Source organism: Phacochoerus africanus, chromosome 15 (assembly GCF_016906955.1).
Source record: "Phacochoerus africanus isolate WHEZ1 chromosome 15, ROS_Pafr_v1, whole genome shotgun sequence".
In the NCBI taxonomy this organism is placed as follows: domain Eukaryota; kingdom Metazoa; phylum Chordata; class Mammalia; order Artiodactyla; family Suidae; genus Phacochoerus; species Phacochoerus africanus.
In genome coordinates this window covers 113,207,718-113,222,538 of record NC_062558.1, presented here as the reverse complement: position 1 = coordinate 113,222,538, position 14,821 = coordinate 113,207,718, and the positions used below count along the sequence as shown (strand labels likewise).

Here is a 14,821-nt window from a genome sequence, read left to right as displayed (position 1 = left end):
CAAGGAGACACCCATACTAACAAAGAAAAAGACTTTATTGGAAAGGGGCACTTGGAAGCAAAAGACTTTATTGGGAAGAGTAGCAGGGTAAGGGAGCCCAGGAAAACTGCTCTGTCATGTGGCTCACTGTCTCAGGTTTATGGTAATAGAGTTAGCTTTCTGGGTTGGCTCTGGCTAATCACCTTGCCTGTGTCCATATTTAGTCTGATTCAGAATCCTTCCTGGTGGTGCACTCATCTGTCAACCAAGATGGATTCCAGAGTGAGGGCTTCTGGGAGGTTGGCAGGACAGATTGTGGGCTGTTGCCTCCTCCCTCCACTTGGCCCCTCCTGAATCCTCCTAGGCAACAATACCATGTTCCTTATTGGGACCTCCTGTTGTGAGACAACTCATGCAAGCGGTTGTTACTGCACCTGGACAAGGTGGGCAGTTTTGGTTAATGGTTCCCTAACACAGGGATTTACTCTCTCAACTGCTTCCAAATGTACCATACAGCAGTGTTAACTATAGTCATCATGGCATATCTTTGTTAAGGTTGATTTAGAGTAGCTTTTAACTCTAGAGCTAGTTTAGTTCTACTACTAAAGTATGACTGTTCTGGAACCTTTTTTGAATGTTTTACATATTTCATTCTCGTTGGTCAAAATTTATATACCTCCTAGTCTTGTGTGAGCTCTGGGAATTTTTCATTTTACAGAAACTGGTTGAGTTTTACCCTACTCATGCAATTCTCATTATTCAACAACAGATTCAGTGGGAACCTTACATAAATTTCTGAATTTCTTTTCTTTTTTTTAATCTTTTTGTCTTTTCTATGGCCACACCTGCGGCACATGGAGATTCCCAGGCTAGGGGTCTAATCAGAGCTATAGACACCAGCCTACGCCACAGCCACAGCAATGTGGGATCCGAGCCATGGCTGCGACCCACACCACAGCTTACGACAACGCTGGATCCTTAACCCACTGAGCGAAGCAAGGGATCGAACCAGCAACTTCATGGCTCCTAGTCAGATTCGTTAACCACTGAGCCACGACGGGATCTCCTGAAGTTCTTTTCTTTGCCCAGCTCCCTCCTGTTTGGTAATCTGCCTCACAGGTGCCAGCCGCCTCTGCCTCTCCAAACTCTTGTCTTCTTAGCCCAGTAAGGTCTTCATGCTCACCTTATGTTTTCGTTCCCTCAGATTTCCTGTCCTGCATTGTCTGTTATACAATGTGTAAAAAGTTATTTCTTTCCCAGTTTGCAGTTACGTCATCATGAATGGAAGTAGGAGTCCTGAACTGCTTTAAAATATTAGTTACCCTGAGTTACTCAGCTAAATTTTTTAAATTTCATACACTTTTCAAAGAACCTTTCCTTGCATTAACGATTCAGATATATTGTTCATTTTACTTCTTTCTCTTCCTTCCTTCCTTTCTCTTTTCTCAGTTATTTCATTTTCATCTTTCCTTCCCCTTTTTTTCAGAGGAAAGTCTTAAATGGATTTGGAAATGCTATGTTATAGTGAGCATGTATTTTTTAAGATAATTCACTAAAAGATTGCTCTTCTCTTTTCCCATTTTTTTTTCCTTCTATTCTTGGGCCCAGGTCCCAGCCATACATTGATCATTTACAAATACTCAATCCCCCACTCTCTTAAAACAGCAAGAATTGAAACATGAAGCTCTTGGATGGCGGATATTTTGTCCTGATATTTAACTATCTGCTTGGTCACCATGCCTCTTTTAGGCTGTGTCCCTCTGAACATGGACCAAGCATATGTCCTAAATAAGAGAAGGTTAAATAGATAACATCTGAAGGAAGCTAAAGATTTTCTCTGGGTACTAGTTAACCTTGGAGTTCAGGAATCTTATTGTTTCTTCTTGTCTTCTGAGATGTAAACAAGTGCTGAAAATAGCTCAGCAAGACTTTGAATTTGGCTGTTCAGAGATCACTCTGTATGTCTGCTTAGATTGTTTTGGACAGCTATCTAATGAATGCACTGTACAGTTGAGCTGAATTTGTGCAGTTGAAATTCGTTGCTAGGAAGTTGTCATTGTGGCTTGGTGATAAGGAGCCCGACTAGTATCCATAGTGGAATCCATGGGTTCGATCCCTGGCCTCGCTCAGTGGGTTAAGGATCCGGCATTGCCATGAGCTGTGGTGTGGGTCGCAGACAAGGCTCGGATCTGGTTGTTGCTGTGTGGCTGTGGTGTAGGCCAGCAGCTGTAGCTTGGATTAGACCCCTAGCCTGGGAACCTCCATATGCCACGGTGTGGCCTTAAAAAGCAAAAAAAAAAAAAAAAAAAAAAAAAAAAAGAAAAAAGAAAGAAAGAAAAATATTCATTGCTAAATTGAACATACCTCAGAAGGGCATTTTAGAATGGATCAAACCTGATTTCTAAGAAATTGAGACTGTAGATTGTGTGGGGGGAGTAAAGTGACATTCTTTACCACTGTTTTAACCTTTTGCTCATCTTTTGTGTAAGACTTATTTTTTCAGTGTCTGGGCTGAACCTGAACAATTTACCCTTCAGATAACAGGCCATGAATGGAACCTAAGCTGTCAGTGCCAGAGCCACAGACCTGTCAAAGCAAATGGCCCTCCCAAGGCTGCTGTCCCAGGGCCCCTGCACACTGGTGGTGAATTTTACAGTCTGAATTTGCTGTGTAGGATTAGGTGATAGGCACAAGAGAAGAGACCTTGGCTTCCTTAATTTTCCCTGACTCAAAAGGTGTGATACTGTTTCAACCAGGCTGTGCAGTCACTGGCCAGTTACACAGCTGAATCCAAACCACACTTAGTCCTACTGGCTCAACTGTATGTGTGCTTATATGTGTGGGTGTGCCCTACCATGGTGATTTATCTCGATTCCCTATTTTGCTTTTAGCTCCTTGCAGGCAGGACTTGGCTCTGAGGGCTTTAGAAGTCTGTCAGAGTGCTGAGAACAGTGCTGGGTGTACTGTAAGGACCTAACTCCAATCTTACCGTGTGACCTTGATGGGGGGAGTCCTTTCCTTTTTGGTTGGGTCTGAATGTTACTAAATATGTCCACAAGTATGTTGAATGTTTACTGTTCCTTAGGACTGTGTTAAGCATTGTGGAAAATCTATTATATAACACCGGGTCCCTTCCTTCAGGGTGCTGAGATCCAGCTGTGACACAAATCCAGTGAGGAAATCAGTAGTAGTATCACGTTTGTTTTCTCAGGAGAAGGCCTGTTACTCACCCAGCTCCACCCTGCTGCTAGGAAGTGGTAGAGCTAGGGCAAGTCCAGGCAGACTGGCCTGAGAGCCTTATTCCTAAGTTATTTTAAATGCTTTTTTTTGGGGGGGGGGGTTGTCCTTTTATGGCTGCACCCGTGGCATATGGAGGTTCCCAGGCTAGGAGTCTAATGCAAGCTACAGCTGCTGGCCTACGCCACAGCCATAGCAACGCCAGATCCAAGCCATCTCTGCAACCTACACCACAGGTCATGGCAACACCAGATCCTTAACCCACTGATCAAGGCCAGGGATTGAACCCGCAACCTCGTGGTTCATGGATTCATTTCTGCTGCACCGTGGTGGGAACTCCATGTCATTTTGTCTTTTGTCTTTTGTTGTTGTTGTTGTTGTTGTTGTTGTTGTTATTGTTGCTGCTATTTCTTGGGCCGCTCCCGCGGCATATGGAGGTTCCCAGGCTAGGGGTTGAATTGGAGCTGTAGCCACCGGCCTACGCCAGAGCCCCAGCAACTCGGGATCCGAGCCGCGTCTGCAACCTACACCACAGCTCACGGCAACGCCGGATCGTTAACCCACTGAGCAAGGGCAGGGACCGAACCCGCAACCTCATGATTCCTAGTCGGATTCGTTAACCACTGCGCCACGATGGGAACTCCCCTCCATGTCATTTTGAATCTTACTAGCTATTGGTTGAGACTTTTTTGGGGCCCAGGCACACTACTAGATCCAGACTGTGACCCACCAAGGTCTTTTTTTGGAGAACATCTTTACAGTGCTTCTTGTTTAACTTTAACTAGTCCTGAATTTGGAAGAACAAATATGGTTTATGGAGGAAAAATTGGCTTTTTGCTTCTCTACCATCAGAATTCCCCTTAGGAGCTGTTCAGACCCTGACCACTACTTATCTTAATTATGAGGATATCACTGAGAGTCTGTCCTTGGACTGATGGGATTGCAGGGTTAGGGAGAGACCTTTATTGCTTCTAGGAGAAAAGAGATTTGTTCCTCACTGGGAAACATATAACTAGTTCTGGAAAAGCGGGAAGTTTGATTAGGTCCTTTTAGAAAAAAATGGTAGGTCACACCTCCAATTTCTCTTCATTCTCTTGCCAATGTTTATAGAGCCTTTCAACCCTATTGCAAATCCAGAAAAGGAGGTTAGGCAATGCTCTGAAAAGGTCATTCTCATTTTTATAGGAAAGGATATCTTCCTTTGAGTTTAAGGATGTTTACTGGGTAGTAGGAGGAAAAAGGCTCCAGCCTTCCTGGCTGAGAAATGGTATATTTCACTTGTTATGTTGTTCTCCATGGATGATGAGAGAGAGGCCTCAGTTTACATTTGCTAGAAAAACAGCCTGTAGCTATTTGGACTTCCTCTCCCATCTAGCAGATCATTTGCCACTGACCATTGCTGAAGGCCTACTCTGTGCTCAGCATTGTATTTTTTAGAAATAAGCCATTATTGCTGGAGCAATGAATAGTTTAGAGGGGCAGCATGGAGAGCAAACCTGTTTTTCAGACCTTCTTTGTTCTGTAAGCACCAGGATAGGTTTGTTCCAAGTTCGGAACATTGTGAGGGATGGACTTCATTTCTCAGTAGCTTGCCATTGACCTGACTCTTTCATTAGTTCTCCATTATTAAGCTTGTAAAATAAGCAGTTCCCAGTCAGCTCCCTCTGACTGATGGGACAGAGAAGTAATGGCAATGTCCAGGCTTATGCCTGGTTTTGCTTTATTTTTAAAATTTTTTTATTTTTGGCTTTTTAGGGCCACACATGTGGCATATGGAAGTTCCCAGGCTAGGTATCAAATTGGCACTACAGCTGCTGGCCTGCACCACAGCCACAGCAACATGGGATCCATGCCACATCTGCAACCTAAACCTCAGGTCATGGCAACACTGGATCCTTAATCCACTGAGCGAGGCCATGGATCGAACCCGTGTCTTCATGGATACTAGTCGGATTCATTACCTTTGAGCCACAACAGGAATTCCAAGGTGTTGCTCTTATTTGTGGTTTCAAAGCTTGATCATTCGGACTGTCCTTTATTGCTTTGTAGAAGAAAGGGGACTGAAAAATCATATTCTCTAACCAGTGAATAAACATCTAAAATAGAGCAAATGCAGTGGGTTAACGATCTGGCGTTGCCGTGAGCTGTGGTGTAGGTTGCAGACACGGCTCGGATCCCGCGTTGCTGGGGCTCTGGCGTAGGCCGGTGGCTACAGCTCCGATTCAACCCCTAGCCTGGGAACCTCCATATGCCGCGGGAGCGGCCCAAGAAATAGCAACAACAACAACAACAACAACAAAAAAAAAAGACAAAAAAGACCAAAAAAATAAAAAAATAAAAAAAATAAAATAGAGCAAATGGCCAGAGTCCAGTGGAGAAATTGGTAGAGATTATCATGAAAATCCTCTAAAAAGCCTTCATCTTTTCCCTCCTTTTACCTACTTTATCTGTTTCAAACCATCCAGAGATTAATTTTTTCTATGATTAGGAGTTCAGCAAGGTTAAAGCAGAGTGCATGAAAGTGGGAATAGAGTAGTTACAGCCTCTTTGGAAGAATGGAAAATTGGCCTTTAAGTATTCCTCGTAGAAGGAATTCACTGAATTCTTTTAACACTCCCACCTCAAGCCTAGAAACCATCTGGTAGCTGTGGCCAAAGAAGCCCAATTAAAAATTAAAGAACTTTGGAGTTCCTGCTGTGGTACAGTGAGTTAAGGATCCAGCGTTGCCAAAGCTGCAGTGTAGGTCACAGCTGCAGCTTGGATTTGCTCCCTGGCCCAGGAACTTCTGTATTCTGCAGGTGTGGCAAAAAAAAAAAAAAAAACTAAAGACCTTTGAATTTCAAACTTCTAAGTAATTAAAATAGCAAACAAAACCGGATTTTGCTGATAATGAATTTGTAGTGGTCTCTGAAATTTGGTCAGTAGTTAATGCTGTCAACGGAGTTTTTAGCTACTATTGATGAAAACTGACAAGCCCTGGAACCCTCAGGTGTCCTGGTAGTCATTAAAGCCCAAACATCTGGAATTCCTATTGTGGCTCAGTGGAAATGAACCCGACTAGTATCTATGAGGACGTGGGTTCAATCCCTGGCCTCGCTCAGTGGTTAAGGATCCAGTGATGCTGTGAGCTGTGGTAGAGGTCTCAGATGCAGCTTGGATCCCTCATTTCTGTGGCTGTGGCCTAGGCCAGCAGCTGCAGCTCCAATTTGACCCCTAGCCAGAGAGTTGCCACATGTGCGGCCCTAAAAAGCAAAAGCAAAAAAAAAAAAAAAAAGCTCAAACATCTGATCAGGCCTTCACCAGGTTGCCTTCCGAGCCCTCCACAGATCATGCTTTTTCCATTTTTTTCTTTGTTCCCATTTCAATAGTGTTTATTCATTTGAAGTCTTCTATTTGCTAGATCCTGTCATTTATATTTTGATGTTTATTTTATATGTTATCACTTGTCTTCACAGTATAAGAAAATATTATGATGACTATTTTACAGATAAACTAAAGCTCAAACAAGTCATATAACTGGTAAATTATGGTGCCAAGATTTGAACCCAGGCTTCTCTGATTCCATAACTTCTTACCATTATATATCCACTGCACACTTGAGAGATTCCATATGTATTTTCCATTCTGTAAATTTCAGTAGGTTTCTTGGCTGGTATCTTGTGGTTTCATCCTCATTTGACAGCCTGGCCTCTAGGGAAGGCCATGCCTGCAACCCTGGCTGGGAGTGGGCTAGTGTCAGACTTACATACTCTCCCCAAATAGGTCATATACTGTAGATGTCAGTTCAAATTGAGAAGAAGGTAATGGACACAAGTTTGCTGTCAATCACATCCTATTACTTATTTGTCCTCTCATTCTCCATCTGCTGGGAATTCAGTCCAACAGAAATTTGAGACCAAGCGGTTTTCAGGCACAAGGCAAAGCCCGCCAACATCAAAATTGGATAGCCATTGCCTGGAACTTTTCCAGCTTGGTGGTTCTCTTTCGCTGCTATCTTCAGGCTAGAAATTATTTCTCACTTCTAAAGGTCTTTTTTAAAAGAAAAAAAAATGGAGCACAGGCTGTTGAATAGTCTTTGGAGAATGTTTATTATGTGCTAGGGGAAGGGTGTGTGTGTGTTTGAAACCTCATCAGCAATTTTGGACTAACTTTGTGCACTGGGATAGCATTCCTTCCTGATGTGGCCTAGAGTCTTACAACCTGTGTCATGCAAGGCCAGGCCTCTATAGGCCTTTTTGCTCAGCTTTTCTTTAGTATGACCTGTATCCCCCTGAACTACCAAGATTGTTAAGGGTAGCAGCGGGCACTGGGCATTCTCTAACTTCTGAATGATGCATTGCCAATTACACTCAGGACAGTGGGGTCATTATGGGAAACCTGCTCTTGTATTGAGTAAAGAAATTAAGTTTACTTTTCACTCATGCCAGAGGCCAAATAAAGATGTGTAAGACTAGCTTCTGGTTTATGGTTAGAACTATCTGGGGATAAGCAGAACTACCAAATTCCTGTTTTCACCAAACAGATACGTTCATCATAAAATTAGTAACCATTTATTGACTGTTCTTAATGTGCCAGGCATTGGACAATCATCTCATTTCATCCTCACATCAGCCCTATGAGGTGGATAATGTTACCCCTATTTTACAAATAAGAAAACTGAGGCTCAAAGAAATTAAGTAATGTGTATAAGTTTACATAGCTAACTAGTGGTCAGTGTGGGGCCAATTCAGGTCTCTCTGACCTCAAAGCCTATGTCAGGCCTTTCTCCTCCCGAGACCTCAGGGGAGGGGTTTAAGTCCCCTTCCTCCCCAGTTTATTCTCCCCTCACCTGAGGCAGAGTGTTTCAAGGCAAAGAAGAGGGCATGAGATCTTTGAAACTGAGGTCATTTGTGTCCTCCACTTAAATCCAGAAGCTGTTTCTTTGTGGGAAGAATCCTTTATGCACATAAGATCTTTGGGGCAGTTTGAAACGGGTAGATATTTCCTGGACTGTGGAGACAGTCTCGAGTCCAGGAACTCTCCAAGTAGCTGTGTGGTCATTGGGATGATGTTTTCATCACTTGTATGTTACTTTTAGGAACTCAAAGCTTTTATTCCCACGGCATTTTCAGAAGGTGAGTTAATCAAGTTCCATCTTAGAGAGAGAAGGGCTGAAATTCAGAGAGGTTAGGTGATTGCCTGAAATCCCACAGTAAGAGTGGGACTCCCGGTTCAGTTCTCTCTCAGGCCTTTTGCCAGGACCCAGGTTCCTGTGCACTGAGCATCATAGGTGGGGGTGTAAGGACTCCTTAGAGAGCATGTGGCTGGTAGGTGACTTACTGTCTTTAGAGCTGTGTTGAACTGAGGTTGGTGGACATGGTTCCAGGAAGCTCACAAGCCCAGCAACTGGTGAAAGAAAATGGGCTGTGCTAGGGTATAGACAGTTACTTGATGGATTAGGGAGGGATGTCCCCCAGGAAGGGGCTTTTGAAGTTGCCAGGAAACCAGAAACTGAGGCTGCAAATTATGGTAAAGCCTATCACCTGTAGGCACAAGGGCTCCGGGAAATTGCCTCTAAGTACTACCCTTGCCGTGTTCCAGGCCACTGTTGAGTGTGAGGCTCAAATGGGACATGTTCCTAAAGTCTGTAGCTACAGAAAGCAAAGTCCCAGACCAGGAGAGTATCCCTAGTGCTCTGAAGTTCCAAATGGGCTGGGACCCAGACCTGAGCATAGAATGTTTCTTTTGAAAACTTAAGAGAAGTGCTATGGGCAGGAGATGGCAGGGGCTGGCCAAGGAAGGAGAAAGTGACTCTTGGCAGTGTCTGGACAACAGGAGAGCTAGGATCATGCACTAAAACCAGCCAGGCCTCTGGTTTCTTTCCGGGGAGTTAATAGTTCAGGGGCCTTCTCTCTGTTCACCTCCCTGCAAGAAACTGAACTATGCTCTTCCATCAAAAACCAACTTAACTGGGAAAGGAAAAATCCCTGTTCTGAGCAATATCTTAGCACTTCCACTTGCCCTGGCAAAAGGAGAGAAAGCCCGGGTGATCAAGGCAGCCTTACCTGAGACTCTAAGGATGTAACATCTTTTGATGTGCTCTTCCTTCTTCTCACAAATTGGCTTTAGCATGGTCTTTGTCTTTTGGCACCCGACACCCCTTAGGAAAGGCTGAGTCCAGATTACTTGGTCATAGCCATTGCTGAGGCGGCCCAGAGTTCAGAGTTTGGAAAAGCATGTATTATTTTGTTCTGCCTTGTTCCTGAGGGCTCATTCCATCTAGCCTTTTTCTGGGCATGAGCCATTCATTTCTGAGTCAAGACCTTGGCTGTAGATACTCCAGCCATGAGCGTGGCCCACGTGCGTGAAAGGACCAGATAACCTCATGGGTGATTGGCCTTACTGGGTGCTGGTCCTCCTGTTGACAGAGCTGACAAATAGAATTAGAAGCAGAGGAGCCAGCCTGTACTGGGATCTGTGGGACATGGTTTAACACAGTGACCTTGAGAAGTGGCGTGTCTGGAGAGAAGGAGCCTAAAGCTGGACCAGACCTTTGACCTAGCTGTCCCCCAGCCTCCCCCCACCCCGACCCCCATCAAACTCAGGGACACAAACCTGTGCTCTTCATCCCCACTCCCTCCTTAGGAATTCTTGGCAGGCAGAAGTTTTTGTCCCCAGGTGAAGTCTGCGTGGCCCAAGACTGAATTGATGAAGCAACAGCCCAGAGGAACCTATGTACCCCTCAGGAGTCCATCCTCAGTCCCTCTGGAGAGTCTTGACTCTAGCTTATTCCGTTCACCCCTATTTTCTGTCAGAGCTAAGCCTTTTTATCACGCTCCCTCCTCCCAAGACTCCCTGCTGAACTGAGAGCTCTCTGTGACATCATAGACTTCCATGCCAGGTCAGGTCAAGCTGCAAAACAACTGTCACCCAGATTACCAGAAAGAGTGATTATTCCCTCTCCTGGTCTCTCCTTTCTGCCCAACCTACTTCTTGTAACTTGATGGAGTAGATCTACATTTTCTGATGTAAGCAGTCATTGCATAACGAAAATATAATTATCTTCAAGCTGGTAAGATAGTACTACATTCTCTAAATACTAGTCTCGTCTTGCTAATAATTCATAAGACATATCCAAAATAGCTTTTATTGCAGGGGGCTGGGCTAGATCACTTCTGAATATTCAGGATGTAACTAATTGTCCTTGCTTTTGATTCATGAGCTGAAGTCATCAGCACTGGCTTTGGTCATCCTTTCTTTCGGGAACCCTAGAGATCCAAAAGCAGAGGCGTGGGGTGGGGGGTCCTCATCAGAACAAAAGAGGATGAGATAAGCTCTAGCTTAGTCTAGAAAGTGTACCCTGCACTCCAAGGCGAGATGCCCAAAAGTTCCATCCAGGCAATGGATGGGAAGACAGAGTTGGCACTGAGCGATGAAAACAAGTGGCAGATGGTGCTGAGGAACATCCCGGGACTGAAGAAAAAAATGGTTCCCAGAAAGGGAAAAGTAAGGAGACATTGGCAAAGCCTTACTCAGCACCCGTGACAGCCTAGCCAGAGAAAGCTGGTAGATAAGGCTAAGAACGTATCTATGGTATCAGCCCCCCTATGGGGGTCTCAGAAACTCACTGTTCTGTCACCTCTTCTCCTGCTCCTTTACCATGCCCAGAGTAAACAGCTTTGGTGACCAGGCTGGACTGGTCAGGAAAGACAGGGAATGTAAGAGATCAGAAAGTAGTCCAGAAACTGAGGAATCACTCCCTGTAGCCAGGCTTCTTTCAGGGCGATAAGCAGTGAGCAAGGTCTCCTAGAGGGATTGTCCCAGACTGCATCCAGCCCAGGAGGGCAACAGGTGGAGCATGGGGGCCAAATGACCTGAGGTTCACATGGCCTAAGACCCGCCTGGCCCTTGACTTCCCAGGTGCTAGAGGTAGTACGAGCCAACTATGACACGCTCACACTGAAGCTGCAGGATGGCCTGGACCAGTATGAGCGCTACTCCGAGCAGCACAAGGAAGCTGCCTTCTTCAAAGAGCTGGTGAGTGTGCCCCACCTTCGCCCCTGCCTGTGTGTCTTCGATGCCCTTTCCCAGCTGCCGGGTTCTGCACTGTGCCCATTGCAGGTGGGCAAAAGCTGATGAAGTAAGACTGGAAGGCCCTGCTGGGAGTGAGTTTGCAACTTCTCTCCCAAAGCAGTCCAGGAAGGACCAGGCAGTGAGAGAAGATATTCCCCAGGGTACTCGTACGGGTGGGAAGGGTGAGAAACCTGAGGCAGCTGTGCTCACCTCTCCTCTGCAGCCATGGAGACCACCCTTGCACAGCTCCAACTGGGCCCAGATTTGACGTGTGTTCGCAGTGGCAGCTCCGGCTCATTACTCCTTATCCTGTCCTCAGAGTAACTGATGAGAGTATTGATTCTTCTCTTCCTTATATAATCACTTCTTCCTAAATTCCTAACTTGATCCTCGTCTGAGTGCCCTTCCAATCCAGTTCTCCAGTCTTCACTCCCTGCCCCCACTCCCACTTTCCAGCCCCTCAGCTTCCTACAGCCCCCTCCTCTGGCCACTTGGAGCCTGCAGACATTTGCTCTGACTCCTACTCCACCTTCCAGTCAGCATCTCCACAGAGCTGGGCTCTCCCTGTTGGCGGTCCCTTTCCTGCCCTGTGCTCAGAAGCTGCTCTCGGGAAAAGCTCCGTCTTGTGTTCCTGCCACTCCACCTGCCTGGTGGTGCATGATTCTCCTGCCTGGGGGCTGACACCAGGACAAGCCTCTATCTACTGCCGCGTCCTCAGACCTCATTGCTGAGGCAGAACTTGCATCAGCCCAGCTTTTGCTTACCCATGCCCAGTCCAGGATGAAGCTGCTGGGTTTTAGATATAATCTGTTTTGCGCTAAACATAGTCCAACTCTGATCCTGATGTGGGATTCCTGGAATTTTGGGCTCTGGGGTGAGTTCGCTGGGAACAGGGCACCCATCAGTGTAAGGAGATGGCAGAGTAGAGTATTTTTACGAGGCGGTGGTCAAGTCTTCATTGATGGGGGGGGACTTCTGCAGTCAGGTCTTAACAAAGAGAGTAAATTATTGAGAGATGACAGGGGTTGTGGAGGAGAGAGTTTGGGCAGCTGTCTTGAGGCTTTTGGCACTAGCCCCACCCTACTCAGTTCTCCTCATATCTGTACCTCTGGCACAGGGGAGCAAAGAGGGTCTGGTCAGGTTTGGAGCTAATGAGCTTGAGCTGCCTGCTGTTTGCCATGCGGCCCTTTCCTCTGCTTCCTGCCCGACAACTTCATTTAAGTTTCCCATAGCAAAGCAGAAATTGTGAAGAAATGCTCCCTGGACTTTCGGGCCTCGGGCAGAATACACATTTTTTTTCTCCTTCCTCCCCTGCTTTGTCTCTCATTCGACGATCACATCTATTTCCCATGAATGAAAGTCCTTCCGGAGTCTGCTAGCTTCCTCTTAGAAGCCACCCAGAGCAGGAAGTTTGGCCCTCTGACTCCTTTCCCATAGGCCTTTGCCCCTGCTGACACAGGCGCAACTTCCTGCCAGGTTCTTGGTCTGTGGGTGGAAAGCGTGTAAGGTGAGCAGTGGGGAAACAACAAGGCTACAGCCAGACTCTCTTGTGAAGTGGGGCGGCATCTTTGTGGAGTGGAGAGTCCTGGACCCGGAGTTGAGGAACTTGGGTCCTGCTCTGACTGGGACTCACCGGCCATGTGACCTGAGCCTGGCCATTGGCTTCCTTGGATCATACTCCGGCCATCCATGCCAGACGAGGGCTGCATCTCCAAATATTCTTTCCAACCTGGAAAAGTAGAGAGAGGAGTTCCCGTCGTGGCGCAGTGGTTAACGAATCCGACTAGGAACCATGAGGATGCAGGTTCGGTCCCTGCCCTTGCTCATTGGGTTAATGATCTGGCGTTGCCGTGAGCTGTGGTGTAGGTCGCAGACGCTGCTCAGATCCCGTGTTGCTGTGGCTCTGGTGTAGGCCAGTGGCTACAGCTCCGATTCGACCCCTAGCCTGGGAACCTCCATATGCTGCGGGAGTGGCCCAAGAAAGAGCAAAAAAAAAAAGACAAAAAAAAACAACAAAAAAGAAAAGTAGAGAGATACAGAAGAAATTGAGGAAACTCAAAACACATCTGAAGAGAGGTAGCTCCAGAGCATGAGTCCTCTGGCCTCCATCTCTCTTCCTCCATCAGACCGCTGACCAAATCAGTCTCGCTTCTGCCTGGCCAAGGCAAGGGCAAAGGCCTGGCCTCAGCTCTCCTTCCGCGTCTGTGCTTGTTTCGACCTCTTCAGGTGCTCAGACACTCTTCTCACATCCCTCAGCCTCTCTTTTCCTCCCACTATCATGGGACTGTTTGCTCATTTACCTGCAGGGATGATAGCTATTAAGGGTTCATTTCCTAAGAGAGAAACTTCTAGCACTGCACCTTGGCCTTGTGCTTCAGGCACTGCCCTCTCCTGTTTGTAATGGACTCTTTCCTGTTTTCTCTCTGCCTGTGCCCTCCCACCTTCCCTCACCCTTTCCCAGGTTCGATCCATTAGCACCAACGTCCGGAGGAACCTGGCCTTCCACACACTCAGCCAGGAAGTCCTGCTCAAGGAGTTCTCCACTATCTCCTGAGGCCGCAGATGCCGGAACAGCCACTGACTACCCTTACCCATGAGGCTCCTGGGCTGGAGGGGGGTGAGGGGAGTGGTTGGAGAAAAACACAGATACCGAGTTCTCTTGGTAAAGGCCGCACTTCAGTGGAGCTTGGACAGCAGGGGCCAGGATGGGCAAGCCAAGAATAATCTTATTCGGGGAGGGGATGGGTGGGCACAGGGAGATACTTTCAGAAATGTGGGGACTTCCACGGTGGGCTCCCTGGGCAACCCCTCACATTTCCAAATGAGATGACAAGTTGTGGCTACTGGCTAATTTCCAGGAGCTTTGGGGGTAAGCCTTAGAGTGATGCCCATACCCGGGGGATCAGTGGCTCTCCTAGGCTTCTGAAAACAGACTCTCAGATGTAGGTGAAGCCAATTCTTCTTCCTTTGATTCTGGAGGGAGCTGGGCTTGAAATCTGTGTCTCCTGCCCCCGCTGGCACTTCATCCAGTCATTAGGACCCTTTGCTTAGGCTTAGGGTGGGGTAAGAATGGGATACCTTTTTTCTGTTTTCTAATTCTAGAGCCTACTCCTCTGGGATACTGGAGATTAGAATCTGCCCATTGGTCTACAGTCTGGCCGCCACTTTCTGGATTTGATTCTTGGCACCAGGAATACCTGTTAGCTTTCCCCTGCCTTCCAGCCCATTGACTCATCTTCACTACAGGGTGACAACCTTAGCTTTTCATTTTCAATCTGGTTTAAATTGTCTTTAGGGTGTGTGTGTGAAATAAACATTGACAGGTTTTCTGGAGCCCTCAGGTGCCTACTTTGCTGGTTCCCTTTCCAGCAGCTCCTCCACCTCCTTAGCCACCCCCTCCTCTGGGAGCCTCTTCTGCCTCTGCTGAGCTCCCCTCCACGTGTTCCACCCCCTCACCCGGCTGTTGTTTACATCCAGCCTGCCTGAGAATTTCCTCTGGGAGGAATCTGTTCCTGCTGTGGTCTGGTGCCTGGAAGGGAGAGAACTTGCTGAG

General features: G+C 46.8%; 1 protein-coding gene across 3 annotated transcripts in view; it reads left to right on the top strand.

Annotated features, from left to right (window-relative positions):
• The window catches only part of ARMH3 (armadillo like helical domain containing 3), a 194,417-nt gene extending 179,816 nt beyond the window's left edge, over positions 1 to 14,601 (top strand). For all 3 annotated transcript variants that reach the window (XM_047759736.1, XM_047759734.1, XM_047759735.1), the window contains 2 exons: positions 11,116 to 11,232; positions 13,730 to 14,601. In XM_047759736.1, coding sequence (XP_047615692.1) covers positions 11,116 to 11,232; positions 13,730 to 13,822 — 210 coding nt within the window. In that variant the 3' untranslated portion in view covers positions 13,823 to 14,601. The remainder of the gene's footprint in view (positions 1 to 11,115; positions 11,233 to 13,729) is intronic.
• Positions 14,602 to 14,821: the final 220 nt, after the last annotated feature.